At 35.7% G+C, this 14928-nt stretch overlaps 1 protein-coding gene across 1 annotated transcript in view; it reads left to right on the top strand.

Annotated features, from left to right (window-relative positions):
* The window catches only part of LOC142225564 (uncharacterized), a 107502-nt gene that overhangs the window by 4289 nt on the left and 88285 nt on the right, over nucleotides 1–14928 (top strand). Inside the window, exons 4-5 of the mRNA XM_075295349.1 lie at nucleotides 167–795; nucleotides 859–1030. Coding sequence (XP_075151464.1) covers nucleotides 167–795; nucleotides 859–1030 — 801 coding nt within the window. The remainder of the gene's footprint in view (nucleotides 1–166; nucleotides 796–858; nucleotides 1031–14928) is intronic.

Below are 14928 nucleotides of genomic sequence, written 5' to 3'. Positions count from 1 at the left end.
TAAGTTATAATAGCGTTTCTTTACCGTTAAAGTGACTTTTCGACACATCTTCTTTAAAATTTTACCAATGTGTCAAATCACATGATTTGAATTTGCAAAAAGAGAACTTATCACAAACCTACCAGCTATACCTATAAATAATGCTAATTTTATTTATTTGTTTTAGATTAATCGCACTTTTAGTTCTGTTACAAAGTCTATATTCTTCAGCCATGACACCTTAAGTGTGGGATTTGTTTGTAGATGGTTTGAGCAAAATTTGATACGTTTAGTCCTTTTGGTTCATAAGTACTGTGTCCACACTTTATCAACAGCATATCGAGGACTGGAGCAAGATTCTCAGTCATGTGGAATAGAACTGCAGACTCCAGTATTAGAGCAACGCAATCCCTTTCCGGACAAAAGTGTTAATGCTGCATCCGGAGATACAATTGACGCATCTTCTACATTGATGCCATTGTCGCAAGCTTGGTTATTGGCCGGAGCCTTGCCACCTTTATACTCCAAACCTCAAAAAGTGACATCACCCAGTAATAATAAGGCTTCCGCTGCCCAGATATTCATAGAAAAACTATCAATGATACCCTCTCATTGGACTTTATTATATGACTCAAACGAACATGGTTTAGGAGCCAATCGGTTTTTGCATCACGTTCTTGGTTATCGTGGACCAACATTAATTTTAATACATACAAGAGATGACCAGACCTATTTGATTGCTGCTCCCACAGAGTGGAGGGAAACTCATCTTTTTACTGGAGCTGAAGGCAGTTGCGTCATTCAATTATGGCCAAAGTATGTATTGTCTACTAATATAATATAATACTAATATAATGGTCGAATATATTTTTTGTCAAGATTTGCGATATTGGAAAAGAAACCCAATATTCTATATTTGAATACATCAATACGAGGATATCCTAAAGGTTTAAGAGCTGGTGCCGACCCCAGAAAACCTGTCATAGCAGTAGATGAACATTTTGAGAATGTTGATTGTAAAGGAATTGCGGCGGTATTACTTTCAATAGAGGTAAGAGTTGAGCCTTGTGATTTTTAAAATGTTGTAAATCATCAACATAAAGACATTAGATATTATATTATTTTAAATGCCTTATATAGATATTATAAATTTTAAATGCCTTAAAAATTATTAATCGGACAAATGAAAATTTTTAACGTGTACGTTGTCAACGAAGCCGTATAAACGATAGTATATATAATGCACAAATATATAATATACAAAATGCTGAATAAAGAACATTTGCTACATTTCCTACCACATTTTTTTTTCAAAAAAAAAAAATAATAATAATAATAATAATAATAACGTATTTTTTTGAAAAAAAATAATAGACAATAGACGGCTTTTTTATCAACATTACTTTAATCTCTGCTAAATATTATTCAACTTCCAATTTGTAGTTTTTTGAATTTTTGGTCAAAATTTGATTTTTATTTTTGACTGCAGATTAAATAGAAGTACAATAAATTTTCCGGAAAAACATATTTTCAGAATTGGCGCTATGATGTATTAAATACATAGAAAAGCCCTAGGGCTTTTGTATTACTTTGTGGATTAATAAATAAATAAATAAATAAATAAATTCGGTCAAAATTTTAAGACATACGAATTTTTTCTGGTTGTATTTTAAAGGATACAGTGCACATTTAAATGGTTAAAATATCTGACTATTCTTCATACAGAAATGATAGGCTGCTTCGGAGAGGAGGAGGTGTTGCCTTATTTATTTCAAATCGACTTACGGCAAAGGTTGTACATTCTGGTCTTAATTACGGTGTGGTGGAATGCATGTTTTGTGGAAGCGTTGGTTGGGCGGAAAAAACATTCAAACATAATAATTGGGGACTTCAACAACAATTTATTGAATGCCGAAGTCGTAAGAAGGCGTGAGACGTGCATGCCTAAGAATGGGTGTTTCCTTGGTTCATAAAAACCGACGCATTATGATGCATTTCATCAGTCATCTTCCCTCATTGACTATTTTTTGATTTCTTGTCCAGAACGTAAGCGTGTGGGTGGATAGTTTATTTTTAATTTCAAAGCACGCCTTTATTTAGTTATCTTTAATAAAGAACTTTGCAAATTCCCAAAACTCCCGTTAAATGTTCGAGTATTCTCGATTATCCCTTTTCACCAAATGCAATCGAATGTTTGCTTGCGACCTAGAATGGAAACAAATGTACAACTTCAATGATGTAACGTCACAACAACATTCACTCGATATCAGGAATGGAAAATGCAGTACTATAGTACTATTTTCAATACTTTTTCACCCTCATCAGTACCGTAGTACCCCCGCGAATGATTTAGTACCTTTTGTGTAGACATTTTTGAGCCGATATCAGATTTATGGTACAATAGTTTTGACAAAATATTTTAATATTTTGAGAAAGTCTAACAAACTTATTTGCTAATAGTCTCTTACAAATTTGGCAAAACAGGCAAGTTCATGCGGGAAGAAAATCTCGATTTTCTAAACGCCATAGAACAATATTTATTGAATTTGAAGAATGTTTTAGTAGAAAAAAGTATGTGATTCTATATTACGCTTCCACACGAACACTTTCTAGATAAGAAGTTATCGATCGCATACTAAAATAATGCAAACCATTACAGTCACTGTCGAAACTTGAGACAAAAATAATCTACCAACACTTGGAGAAAATCTTATCAAATACTACCAAAAAATATTATTTTCCAAAAATATATTTCTTTGATTTCAGCTTAAAATCATGCATTGACAAAACTACAAGTGTAGCTTAACCAACAGAGGAAAATAATGTTTGTCAAATTTATTTGGACAAAGCCCTATAGACTGCAAATAAATTTGCCCAAATAAATTTGACAAACATTCTTTTCCTCTGTTGGTTAAGCTACACTTTTAGTTTAGTCAATGCATGGTTTTAAGCTGAAATCAAAAAACAACAACAATGCTTAAAGAACAAAACCAACAAAATCAAAACAAAACAAAAAATATATTTCTTCAGAAAGTTTTATCAAAATTTTATTTCTACAGAAAATTTTGTCAAAATTTTATATCTATCGAAAATTTTGTCAAAATTTATTTCTGTGGAAAATTTTGTCAATATTTTATTTCTTTAGAAAATTTTATTTTTATAGAAATTTGTTTGTCAAAATTTTATTATTATTGAATACTTTGTCAAAAAAATTTTTAATAGAAGATTTTGTCAAAATTTTATTTCTTTAGAAAATTTTGTCAAGATTTTATTTCTATAGCACATTTTATCAAAATTTTATTTTTATAGAATTTTTTTTTGTCAAAATTTTATTTTTATTGAATATTTTGTCAAATTTTTTTTTATAGAAGATTTTGTCAAAACTTTATTTTTATTGAAAATTTTGTCTACATTTTATATCTATCGAATTTTTGTCAAAATTTTATATCTATAGAATTTTTTTCAAAATTTTATTTGGGTACAAAATTTTGTCAAAATTTTTGTCAAAATTTTATTTCTATAGAAAATTTTGTCAAAATATTATTTCTATAGAAAATTTTGTCAAAATTTTATTTCTATAGAAAATTTTATCAAAATTATATTTCTATAGAAAATTTTGTCAAAATTTTATTTCTATAGAAAATTTGTCAAATATTATTTCTATAGAAAATTTTGTCAAAATTTTATTTCTATAGAAAATTTTATCAAAATTTTATTTCTATAGAAAATTTTGTCAAAATTTTATTTCTAGAGAAAATTTTGTCAAAATTTTATTTCTATAAAAAAATTTCTCAAAATTGTATTTCTATAGAAATAAAATTTCACCAATCTAACAAATAGTAGAATTCTACCAACTGTAGCGACCGTGATTACAATGCTACGGTAGTCTTTGTAGGCGGATATAAAACTAAAACAAAAAATTTTTTAAATTTGGGTTAACTCAACAAAATTTAATATATTTTCTTTAAAATTGAGTCTAAGGGAGCTCTTGTCAATAATCTTCCAATGGAATTTTTGTTGATTTTGGTGAACAGTACTTTTTCGCTCAAAAAAATTACCTTTTTTGTACTTTCTTAAAAAGTGTATTTTCCATCCCTGCTCGATACTGATTTATTGGGTTTGATACAAAGCATGTCTCATTCATACATTTACATTCATTCGAACCGATTCGATCAAGCCAGTGTTCTCATTCTATTCATTCGATCTACGAAGATGATTCAGTCTTCTCGAGTTCAGTTGTGTGCGCAATGAATGAATGAATGTTCTCATGCAATGCCCTACAGCGTTGCCGTTTTGGTCCGATCGGACCAAAATTGGTCCAAAAGATTTCTAATTTTTAAATTTGGTCCGATGGTCGGACCAAACGGAATTTGGTTAATTTTCATAAATTTGGTCAAATTTATAAATTTTTTCCAGTGTTTAAAATTTCTATCACATATTTAATAGTATACGAGTATGTGCACTGAGAAAGATATTGTCGTGAGGCCAAAGATTTCATGTGCTTATAATACGATGCGAATTAGCATAGAATAACATACGTACAGCGTTGCCACTAGGAAATTCCCTCCAGCGGACCAAATTTCCGTTTTCGAAGAAAAATGCTTTAAAAAGTATTTTATTGTTGTACATAGTGCTTTTATTAAAAATGTAAAGTAAATCAGAAAAGACTGATATGATTTAGCGGTTGACATCAAAATGTCGACTTTTCAATATTTTGTTTTAAATTTGAAAAAATTTACTTTTTGAAAAAGTTGAATTCTAAGGTCAATTTTAGTTGACATCAACGCGAAATTTTCATTAAATTTCTTCGATTGAAATGGTATCCAAACTGCAAAAAGCATTCACGGCTCCAAAGATTTTGTCTTTACGCTAATGATTTTGGTATTGATTTCGAGCCAAAGAAGCAGAGAATTGAAGTGAGGACAAATATACGTCACAATTCTCTTTTAAATTTGATTCTTGCGTACTTGATTCTAGTTGACATCAACGCGAAATTTTCATTAAATTTCTTCGATTGAAATGGTATCCAAACTGCAAAAAGCATTCACGGCTCCAAAGATTTTGTCTTTACGCTAATGATTTTGGTATTGATTTCGAGCCAAAGAAGCAGAGAATTGAAGTGAGGACAAATTTACGTCACAATTCTCTTTTAAATTTGATTCTTGCGTACTTGATTCTACGAAACACTTCATCGAAAAGTTTATATACTAAAAGTTTATATACTATTGGACAAGGAAAAAAAAACTTTATTTCAGCGATATACGTATGTTATTCTATGCTAAGCAAAATTCGCATTCGTATTATAAGCACATGAAATCTTTGGCCTCACGATAATATCTTTCTCAGTGCACATACTCGTATACTATTAAATATGTGATAGAAATTTTAAACACTGGAAAAAATTTATAAATTTGACCAAATTTATGAAAATTAACCAAATTCCGTTTGGTCCGACCATCGGACCAAATTTAAAAATTAGAAATCTTTTGGACCAATTTTGGTCCGATCGGACCAAACCGGCAACGATGCATACGTATATCTCTGAAATAAAGTTTTTTTCCTTGTCCAATAGTATATAAACTTTTCAATGAAGTGTTTCCTAGAATCAAGTACGCAAAAATCAAATTTAAAAGAGAATTGTGACGTAAATTTGTCCTCACTTCAATTCTCTGCTTCTTTGGTTCGAAATCAATACCAAAATCATTAGCGTAAAGACAAAATCTTTGAAGCCGTGAATGCTTTTTGCAGTTTGGATACCATTTCAATCGAAGAAAATTTAATGAAAATTTCACGTTGATGTCAACTAAAATTGACCTTAGAATTCGACTTTTTCAAAAAGTCAATTTTTTCAAATTTAAAACAATATGTTGAAAAGTCGACATTTTGATGTCAACCGCTAAATCATATCAGTCTTTTCTGATTTACTTTACATTTTTAATAAAAGCACTATGTACAACAATAAAATACTTTTTAAAGCATTTTTCTTCGAAAACGGAAATTTGGTCCGCTGGAGGGAATTATGGTCCGATTTTGGAAAAATGTTGGTCCAAAATAAAATTTCCTAGTGGCAACGCTGACGCTCTAATCTTTATATGTTTGCGTTCGCCAAAGCAGCGACATCTGGGGGTTGATTACTTGAATGAGGGATATGTAAGTAACAAATGAAATGTTGGGGGATACGTTTTTAACTTCTTCACTAGGTGAAGAGGGACTTTCATTGAACTGCGTTACTATTGAGGATGTCATCTGTGATCATTCTTTTGGTCAACACCATTATCATGACCTCTAAGTTCCCTCGAGAGTGGAAAACGCCATTTGTACAAAAAAGAGACTACATGCTACATGCTTTGGCAATGTTCAATATTCTTTACTGCATTGAGATTTTTTTGTGGTACAATGCTGGGGGTTAAACTAGCAATTCATAGTCCGTTATCTACATTCACTTCGTCGATAAGAGGATATTTCTCCTCATGTCCAGGAGTTCCTGGGGGGAACTCCTCTATATGAACCTAACCTAACCTCATGTTAGTAGTGTTGCCTTGTTGTGGTTGGTTTAATAAATAAACTTTCCTTTTTCTGTCTTTTCGCTTTTCGCGTTGTTCCGCGAAATTAAAATAGTTCGATTAAAATCAGATAATTTAACTCAATTGATAGGCATATTTGTTTTCTTTTATAATTTTGATTGTTTTAAAAAAGTAATCGCGAAATGCAAGTAATTTTCAACTCGAAAACCGAAAAGGCAGGTACTATGCCTTAAGGTGAAAAAAGATTATCGTCAAAGTCTTTGGTGAAAAACGAAACAAAAAAAGAGTAAAAACAACAATAAGCTGGTTTACAAAATGTTACAAGAGGCATTGAGTGCTATACAAAAACTTAACCTCAAAGCACCAAACATGGTAGCAGAGTGGAGAAATTGGATTACGCAATTTAAAATTCAATTCAAAATACTTCAGTCGCGTCGGATGGGTAGCGAATTCGATGATATCCAAGATGATGGTACGTTCGAAGAAGTTTTAGTTTCCAGGAATGTTCATAAATTTAACAAAAAATAGGAGACAATAGACTTATATAATAGTTTGAAGTTGCGAATGCGATCTAAAAAAGGGGTTTCTACATTAGATTTACGACTTTTCCTCATACGTATTATACCGTCGTAAATGTATGTCGCAAAAGTCACAAAAATTTGCCAAAAACATAGATACTGCACGTGAAAATGCTAATTAATTAGAAAATGATTTTAGTTTAATTGCATTATATGGACAGCGATATGACTCAAAAGGGTATAAATGTCAGAAATGTGGATAAACACACAGAAATAAATGCCCAGCCGAAAACGCTATACGTCACACATGCAAAAAGAGAGGGCACTACTCCAAAATGTGTCATACAAAGCAACAACAACAATATGCTGCACAACCCTATTATATAATGATGTTATAATAGCTGACGAAAAAAAAAACGCTTCTATAACCTAGACCCCCAAATGGATTCTGCTTCAAGCATATATATTTCCAGGATTTGTTTTTTACTTGCAGCAAAATGCTATAAACATACTTGGGTATGCAACACAAATAAAAAAATTGTTTTCGAATGTTATTCCGTAAATATTTATTCATAAACCAAATATAACGAACAATCATGAAAATTTACGTTTTACATATTCCTTCATGTTGGACTTTTAACCTCACTATGTTGATGTATTTCGTTGTCTCTCTGTTGTGTCGTTGAAAAGGTTCCCAATGAACGATAATTGAAAATGCACGCCTTTACACTAATACTGTAATATTTATTAACAGCAAAACAATTCTAATTAGGATGATTTACAAAAGGTGACTTCTTGATGCGATCGTATGTATATCAGAAAAAAGTTTCAGTTCAGTTTCAGTTTTGCTTTATTGAGACTTTTTGACAAACGAAAGGTTTACAAAACCATATGATTATTTTCTCTTTGTTATACATTAAATTCTTAGAACTATATTTGTCTTGTTCTAATAAACGCTGATGGTATATGCTACATGCTATACATTGTACTGTAAATTTTCAATGAGGTTGCGTTTGTGTAATTCAGAAAAAAGAATAATAATACAAAGGTAAACAACAATGACATTTTGCCCTTTCCCTTTATGGTGATGCCATATCGATTGATCTTAAAAAGGGATAAGGGAGTTATAATAGAAGTGGCTTCACGATGACTAATGGTCATAACAATTCTCGCTGTAGTAGCTAGGGGGTATAAGACTTTTCAAAGAAACGATCTTTTATTTTCAATTTCTTAACACAAATTAAATTTTCATTTTCTCTATCCCATACATATTTCAAAAGGGTTCCTTTTCTATTTTTCATTTCAAATTTGAATTCTTTAGTCTCCAAAGTTTATTTTTCAGCAGTGCTTACAACTCGGCCACGCTCCACTACTAACGTCCTCGTGAGGAATCTGAAAAACAAATGCGATTAGTTTGTACATAATAAGGATTAGTTTATTCAGAGTTGTGATCATCACATTCAAATAGCTTCATTTTATCTGCGGATGCGACACCTACGTATGGTTTGCGGGATCTTTTAGATCCAGGCATATCTTTTATAATATATCTGTCGTTACCTAAATATTTGTAAATCTGATATGGCCCAGAGTATTTGGGACTCAACTTACGTTTCCCTCCCGTGGCTTTTGTGTTCCTAATCAACACTAGCTGCCCGGACTTAAACCCTTTGCATTTCTTTTTCTTTTGGTCATATTTATATTTTTGATAGTTCTGGCTTCTTTCAATGGCTGCTTTTGCCTCATTCCTATGTAAAGAAACATCATGTAATTCCCCATTGGAAATTTCGCCACTTTGAAAGGAATCATGTTTTCCTCTTGGAAGATATCCAAATAAAAGCTCGTTAGGTGTCTTTCCAGTTGCCTTGTTAACAGTTGAATTTAAACCCCACTGAATATCAGTAATACACTCATCCCATTACATCTCGTCAGTAGTAGAAGAACTCAGTGCCGACAGTATCCTTCTGTTATATCTTTCTGCTTGCCCATTTGCTCTGGGCGTTGCAGTAGCATTATGTACAACTTTTATTCCGTACTTATGTGAGAAATTTTTAAATTTGTGACTAGTGAAAGTACTTGCTCTGTTACAAACAATTCTTCGTGGTGTACCAAATATACCCATGAATTCATTTAAAAATTTTATAAATGGATCAACTTTTGTACTTTGGACCGGTCTAAGGAAAACAAATTTGGTAAATCCATCGACTAGCACAATAATATACTGTTACGTTTTTATATTTAGGCGTTTTTAATTACCCGACAATTAAAACACAGTTCTTTTAAATAACGACAATCTACAATTTATTTACTATGACTTCACACTTTACAATTCGTTCACACTGAAGTTATTCGTTTGACGCTTTAATTAAGACTGACTCGTTAGCAGCATGCGAGCGCTTTTATATATGACGGTGTGGCAATACGAGAACATTCTGGTAGCACTACAATATTCTGGCAACGCCAGAACATTCTTAGACAATGCTAGAAGGATCTACGACCATTAAGTTATTCGTCTGGTGGCTGCCAAACACATACACACTCACATAGATATATGCTCGCATTACTACAACAACAATGACAATAGACAATGAGATGAAATGAGAATGCAGAATAACAAAGCAAAGGGGTTGCTATTCTATGAGAGAGTAAGAACTAACATTTCGGTAAGCAAACAAAAGAACATAAAAGAAATTCAGGAAAATACTAGAAAATGAATAGATGATTCCAACAAGTGATAGCGAAATTTTATCGTTACAATTTGAAATTTTAAATTAACGGAAACTAATTTAAATAAACTTATATCTATAATTATCAAATTCGTAACACTGCCTCCCGCTTAAGCCTGTTCGTCCCGAACAGGCACAGAACCTGTTCCGTAAGGAGCCAATCGTTCCAGATGTACAACTTTCATCTTTGATCTAGGGCTGTCGTCCTTCTGAATCCGGTATACAACATCATTGATCTTCTTGATGACTTTGTATGGGCCTTCCCACTGTGTTTGCAGTTTAGCACACAATCCTTTCTTTCGTTGTGGGTTAAATAGCAGAACCAATTCTTCTTCTTGGAAGCCCTCAGTATTTACAGCACGATCGTATCTCGCCTTCATTCTGTTGCTGACCATTTTTATTTTGTTGCGCACTGATTCGTGAACTTCACCGAAAGTGTTTGGGATGTCGTTTCTGTTTTCTCCCATGGCGAGCTCATTAGGTTTAGCGCCGAATATCAGATCTCCAGGCAACTTCAACTCAGTTCCGAATAGAACATTGGCCGGTGTTCGGGAGGTGGAATCATGAATGGCAGATCTATACGACAGCAAAAACTTTGGTATATGCTCGTCCCAGTCCCTCTGGCCGTTGTCCACTACTTTTCGAAGATGTTCCTCCAGAGTGCGATTAAACCTTTCTACCATGCCATCGGATTGTGGATGTAATGGTGTAGTCCTCGTTTTCTTGATACCAAGGGATTCACACATCTCTTTGAATATGGCCGATTCAAAATTTCTTCCCTGGTCTGAGTGAATCTCGGACGGCACACCGTAGCGACATATCCAGTTTTTGTTGACAGCATCCACAATCGTTTTTGCCTCTTGGTTTGGAATTGCATACACCTCCGGCCATTTGCTGAAGTAATCCATGACCACAAGGACATAACGGTTTCCAGAATCACTTACTGGGAAAGGGCCTGCCACGTCCATTGCTATTCTTTCAAACGGGGCTCCTGGTCTATATTCTTGCATAGGACCTCGACTTTTCCTTATTGGACCTTTCGCCTTCATGCACTTCTCGCAATTTGCTACCCATTCAGCAATTGATTTCTGGCATCCAACCCAGTAGAATGTTGCTTCACTTTATCGGCGGTTTTGGTTATTCCCAGATGACCTCCACTGGGACCATTATGGAACTCCGCCAAAACGTCTCTTATTTTGGAATCTGGAACGATGATCAAATTTCGGCTGCTCTTGCCATCTTCGCTTTCCCATTTACGTTGCAGGGATCCATTTACTAGAACTAAACTATCCCATTGAGCCCAGTATGATTTCATAAGTGGACTTTCGGCTGCGATGTCTTTCTTACTGGGCTTCTTGTTCTCTTCCTTTGCCGAAATAATTTTGTTCAAAATGGGATCTTTACGCTGTTCTGTTGGCCAGTCCACTCCAGATTCGATGTGTAACAGCCGAATATCAACAATCTCCTCCTTATGTTCAGCTTTCGAGCAGTGCTTGCATTCTATACTGCAAGGTCGACGTGACAAAGCGTCAGCGTTACCGTGTTTTCCACCTTTTCTATGCTCGATACAGAAATCATAGCTTTGGAGCCTCTCGATCCAACGTGCCAGTTGAGCTTACGGATTCTTGAATTGGAGCAACCATCGTAGAGCTGAGTGATCAGTCCTGAGCAAGAAGTGTTGTCCATACAAATATTTATGATAATGTTTTACACTCTCTATGACGGCTAGCAGCTCCCGTCGCGTTACACAGTAGTTCTTTTCGGGCTTGGACAACGTTCGGCTGAAATATCCGATGACCTTCTCCTTGCCGTCTATCTGTTGGGATAGCACACCTCCAATACCATGCGCGCTAGCATCTGTATCCAAAACAAATTTTTCGCCCGGAATAGGATACGCTAGAACAGGAGCTGAACATAAAAGTTCTTTTAAATGTTGGAATGAATCCTCCTGTTCGTCACTCCACTGGAACTTCTGACCTTTTTGCGTCAATTTATGGAGACTAGCGGCGATGCTGGCGAAGTTTGGGACGAATCGTCGGTAATATGTACATAACCCAAGAAAACTACTTAATTCGTGGAGATTTCGGGGTCGTGGCCAATCTCTGACAGCTTGGATTTTGTCTTCATCGGTGGATATGCCCTCTGCAGTCACATGATGACCCAGGTATTTAACTTCCCGCTGGAAAAGGGAGCATTTCTTTGCGTTAAGGCGTAGACCAGCGGCTGACAATTGCTGGATAACGTCTTTCAAGTTCTTAAGGTGCTCGTCAAATGTTTTGCCCATCACTATGATGTCGTCCAAGTATATCAAGCACGACTTCCAGTGCAACCCCTTCAGTACCCGCTCCATCAATCTTTCGAAGGTAGCCGGAGCGTTGCAGAGCCCGAACGGCATTACATTGAATTGCCAGAGACCGCCATTAACGCCAAAAGCCGTCTTTTCCTTGTCTTTCTCGGCGATCTCTACTTGCCAATATCCACTCTGCAAATCAAGCGTAGAAAACCATGTTGTTCCGGCTAGTGTGTCCAACGTGTCATCAATGCGTGTAAGCGGATAACTGTCCTTTTTGGTGACATCATTCAGTTTTCTGTAGTCAACGCAGAATCGGGTACTTCCATCTTTCTTTTTGACCAGCACAACTGGGGAACACCAAGGACTTGATGATGGCTCGATCACTCCACTCTCCGCCATTTCCTTTATGAGCTTTTGAACTTCGTCTCTTTTTGCCAGGGGAACACTTCGTGGTGCCTGTTTTATGGGCCTTTCTTCTGCGGTTTTATGTTTCACTACAGATGTTCTTCCTTGATTTCCCTTTTCAGAAGCAAAAGCAGAGGCGTTTTTCCACAACAATTGCTTGGCTTTATTTCTCTCTGACGGCGAGGCAAATTGACTATTGCCTCGGCTGGTGTACATTTGCCAATGTCAGAAAATTTTACAATTTGCTCATGATTGTCAGACAAGTTCAAGACACGAACTGGTATTAGTCTCTCTTCGTTCGTTGTTACCAGGGCATTTGCTATCAAGATGTTGTTGCTTTTGTTTTCTGCTGGTTCAACAACCCACAATTGGCCGACTTCACAATCTCCATTCATAGAAACCCATATAATTGCTTCGGCATTCGGTGGTATAGACTCTGACTGGCTCGTTGTCAAACGTCTGACAGGTGTATTCTCGTCGTATCCCACGTTTACCGTTATTTCGGCATCGCACCATGTCATTACACGACGCTTCATATCCAGATTGAGGCCAAAAGCAATCATGAAATCCGCTCCAATTATAACTTCGTCTACTATATCGGCCACAATGAAATCATAAGTAACGGATTTGTTAGCAATAGTTAATTTTACGGCAACCTTTCCATATACGGTTGCGGGTTCCCCTGTAGCCGTGCGTAGCTTGACTCCAATCAGTGGTGTAACTTTTCCTTTTACTAAATCAGATCTAATGATAGACTTTGATGCACCAGTATCCAACGTCAAAGTACGCTTGTCGCCATTAATAACACCCGCAATAGTTAAATTGTTATTTTTCTGTTGAACTATTGCTATGGAGATGGTGGGGCCATCGTCTGTGGGAGCCAGCTCTTGCCCCGCTGAAGTAGCTCGATTTAGTTTAAAGGTGACTCACTTGACTGTGGGGTCACCTTCTTATGGCTATTGTTTAATGGAGATGGTGATGTGGACCTTGACCGTTTGCGTCGTGCTTTGCATTCTCGATGGGAGCCACCGTGGTGCAATGGTTAGCATGCCCGCCTTGCATACACAAGGTCGTGGGTTCGATTCCTGCTACGACCGAACACCAAAAAGTTTTTCAGCGGTGGACTATCCCACCTCAGTAATGCTGGTGACATTTCTGAGGGTTTCAAAGCTTCTCTAAGTGGTTTCACTGGAATGTGGAACGCCGTTCGGACTCGGCTATAAAAAGGAGGTCCCTTGTCATTGAGCTTAACATGGAATCGGGCAGCACTCAGTGATAAGAGAGAAGTTCACCACTGTGGTATCACAATGGACTGAATAGTCTAAGTGAGCTTGATACATCGGGCTGCCACATAACCTAACCTAACCTAACCTTGCATTCTCGAGCTAGATGTCCCGGCTTATCACAGTTATAGCATTTGATCCGGGATTTATTTGCCTCTTGCTTCATTTCTTGCATTGCCTGCTTAACGGCTTCTTTCACTGAATCAATCACGGAATTTGATTCGTCATTCTCGGTCTCCACCTTACGTACTTTGTGAATTTGAGGACGTGCTAGTACCCTCGCTGTCTCTTGTGTAAGGGCAAATGTTACAGTTTCCACAAATGTAGCTTTTTGTGACATAAAATGTGCTACATCATTTTATGTCTGGGTCTCGAATGCCATTCACAAAGGTCTCAATTTTGATGCGGTCCACAAGTGGGTGACTCTCTCCTGGGTATGCTAATAGCACCAACCGCTCAACTTCTGTTGCAAAATCTTGTAGAGTCTCATTTGATTTCTGGACTCTTCCTCTTAATTCCATTCTGAAGATGTCTTGCTTATGTTCTCCACCGTACTTGCGTTGTAGCGCAGCTATTACTTCCTTATAGTTATTTCTGGAAGAAGTTGGGATACTTTGTATTACATCGGCAGCATTACCCTTCAATGCCAACAGAAGTTCAATTGCTCTGTCGTTGTCATTCCACATGTTTCTGGATGCCACCGTCTCAAATAGGAATTTGAAAACATCAAATGAAGATGAGTCATCAAAAGCAGGAGTTTTGATTTTTGGGCCCTTGATTACGCGCACAGGACCACCTTTCATTTCTAGTTCTGACATTTTTTTTCTCAAGGTGTAGAAATTTTTCATCGTGAACCACAAATTTCTTATCCAATTCCACAATTTGATTTTCAATGTGGTCTACGCGTTTCTCCATACCTTCCGAAAGTTGTTGTAACTTTTCATTAAGAATTCTAGAATTTTCGTCAAATATCTCCACCAAAAGAAGAGAATTTTCTTCCATCATTTTTCTAGAATTTTCTTGCATTTTTAGAGCGTTTTCTTCCAGCAATTTTCTAGAATTTTCTTCCATTTTTAGAGAATTTGCTTCCAGTTTTCTAGAATTCTCTTCCATCATTTTGCTCAAAACATTGAGCATTGAGGTGTAATCCACAACACTTGAAGCCACAGATGGATTTTCTACACTGCTGGTATTGACGAGTAT

This window comes from Haematobia irritans, chromosome 2 (genome assembly GCF_050003625.1).
Source record: "Haematobia irritans isolate KBUSLIRL chromosome 2, ASM5000362v1, whole genome shotgun sequence".
In the NCBI taxonomy this organism is placed as follows: Eukaryota; Metazoa; Arthropoda; class Insecta; order Diptera; family Muscidae; genus Haematobia; species Haematobia irritans.
The sequence above is the reverse complement of the archived record's forward strand: the minus strand, read 5'-3'. Positions and strand labels throughout refer to the sequence as shown.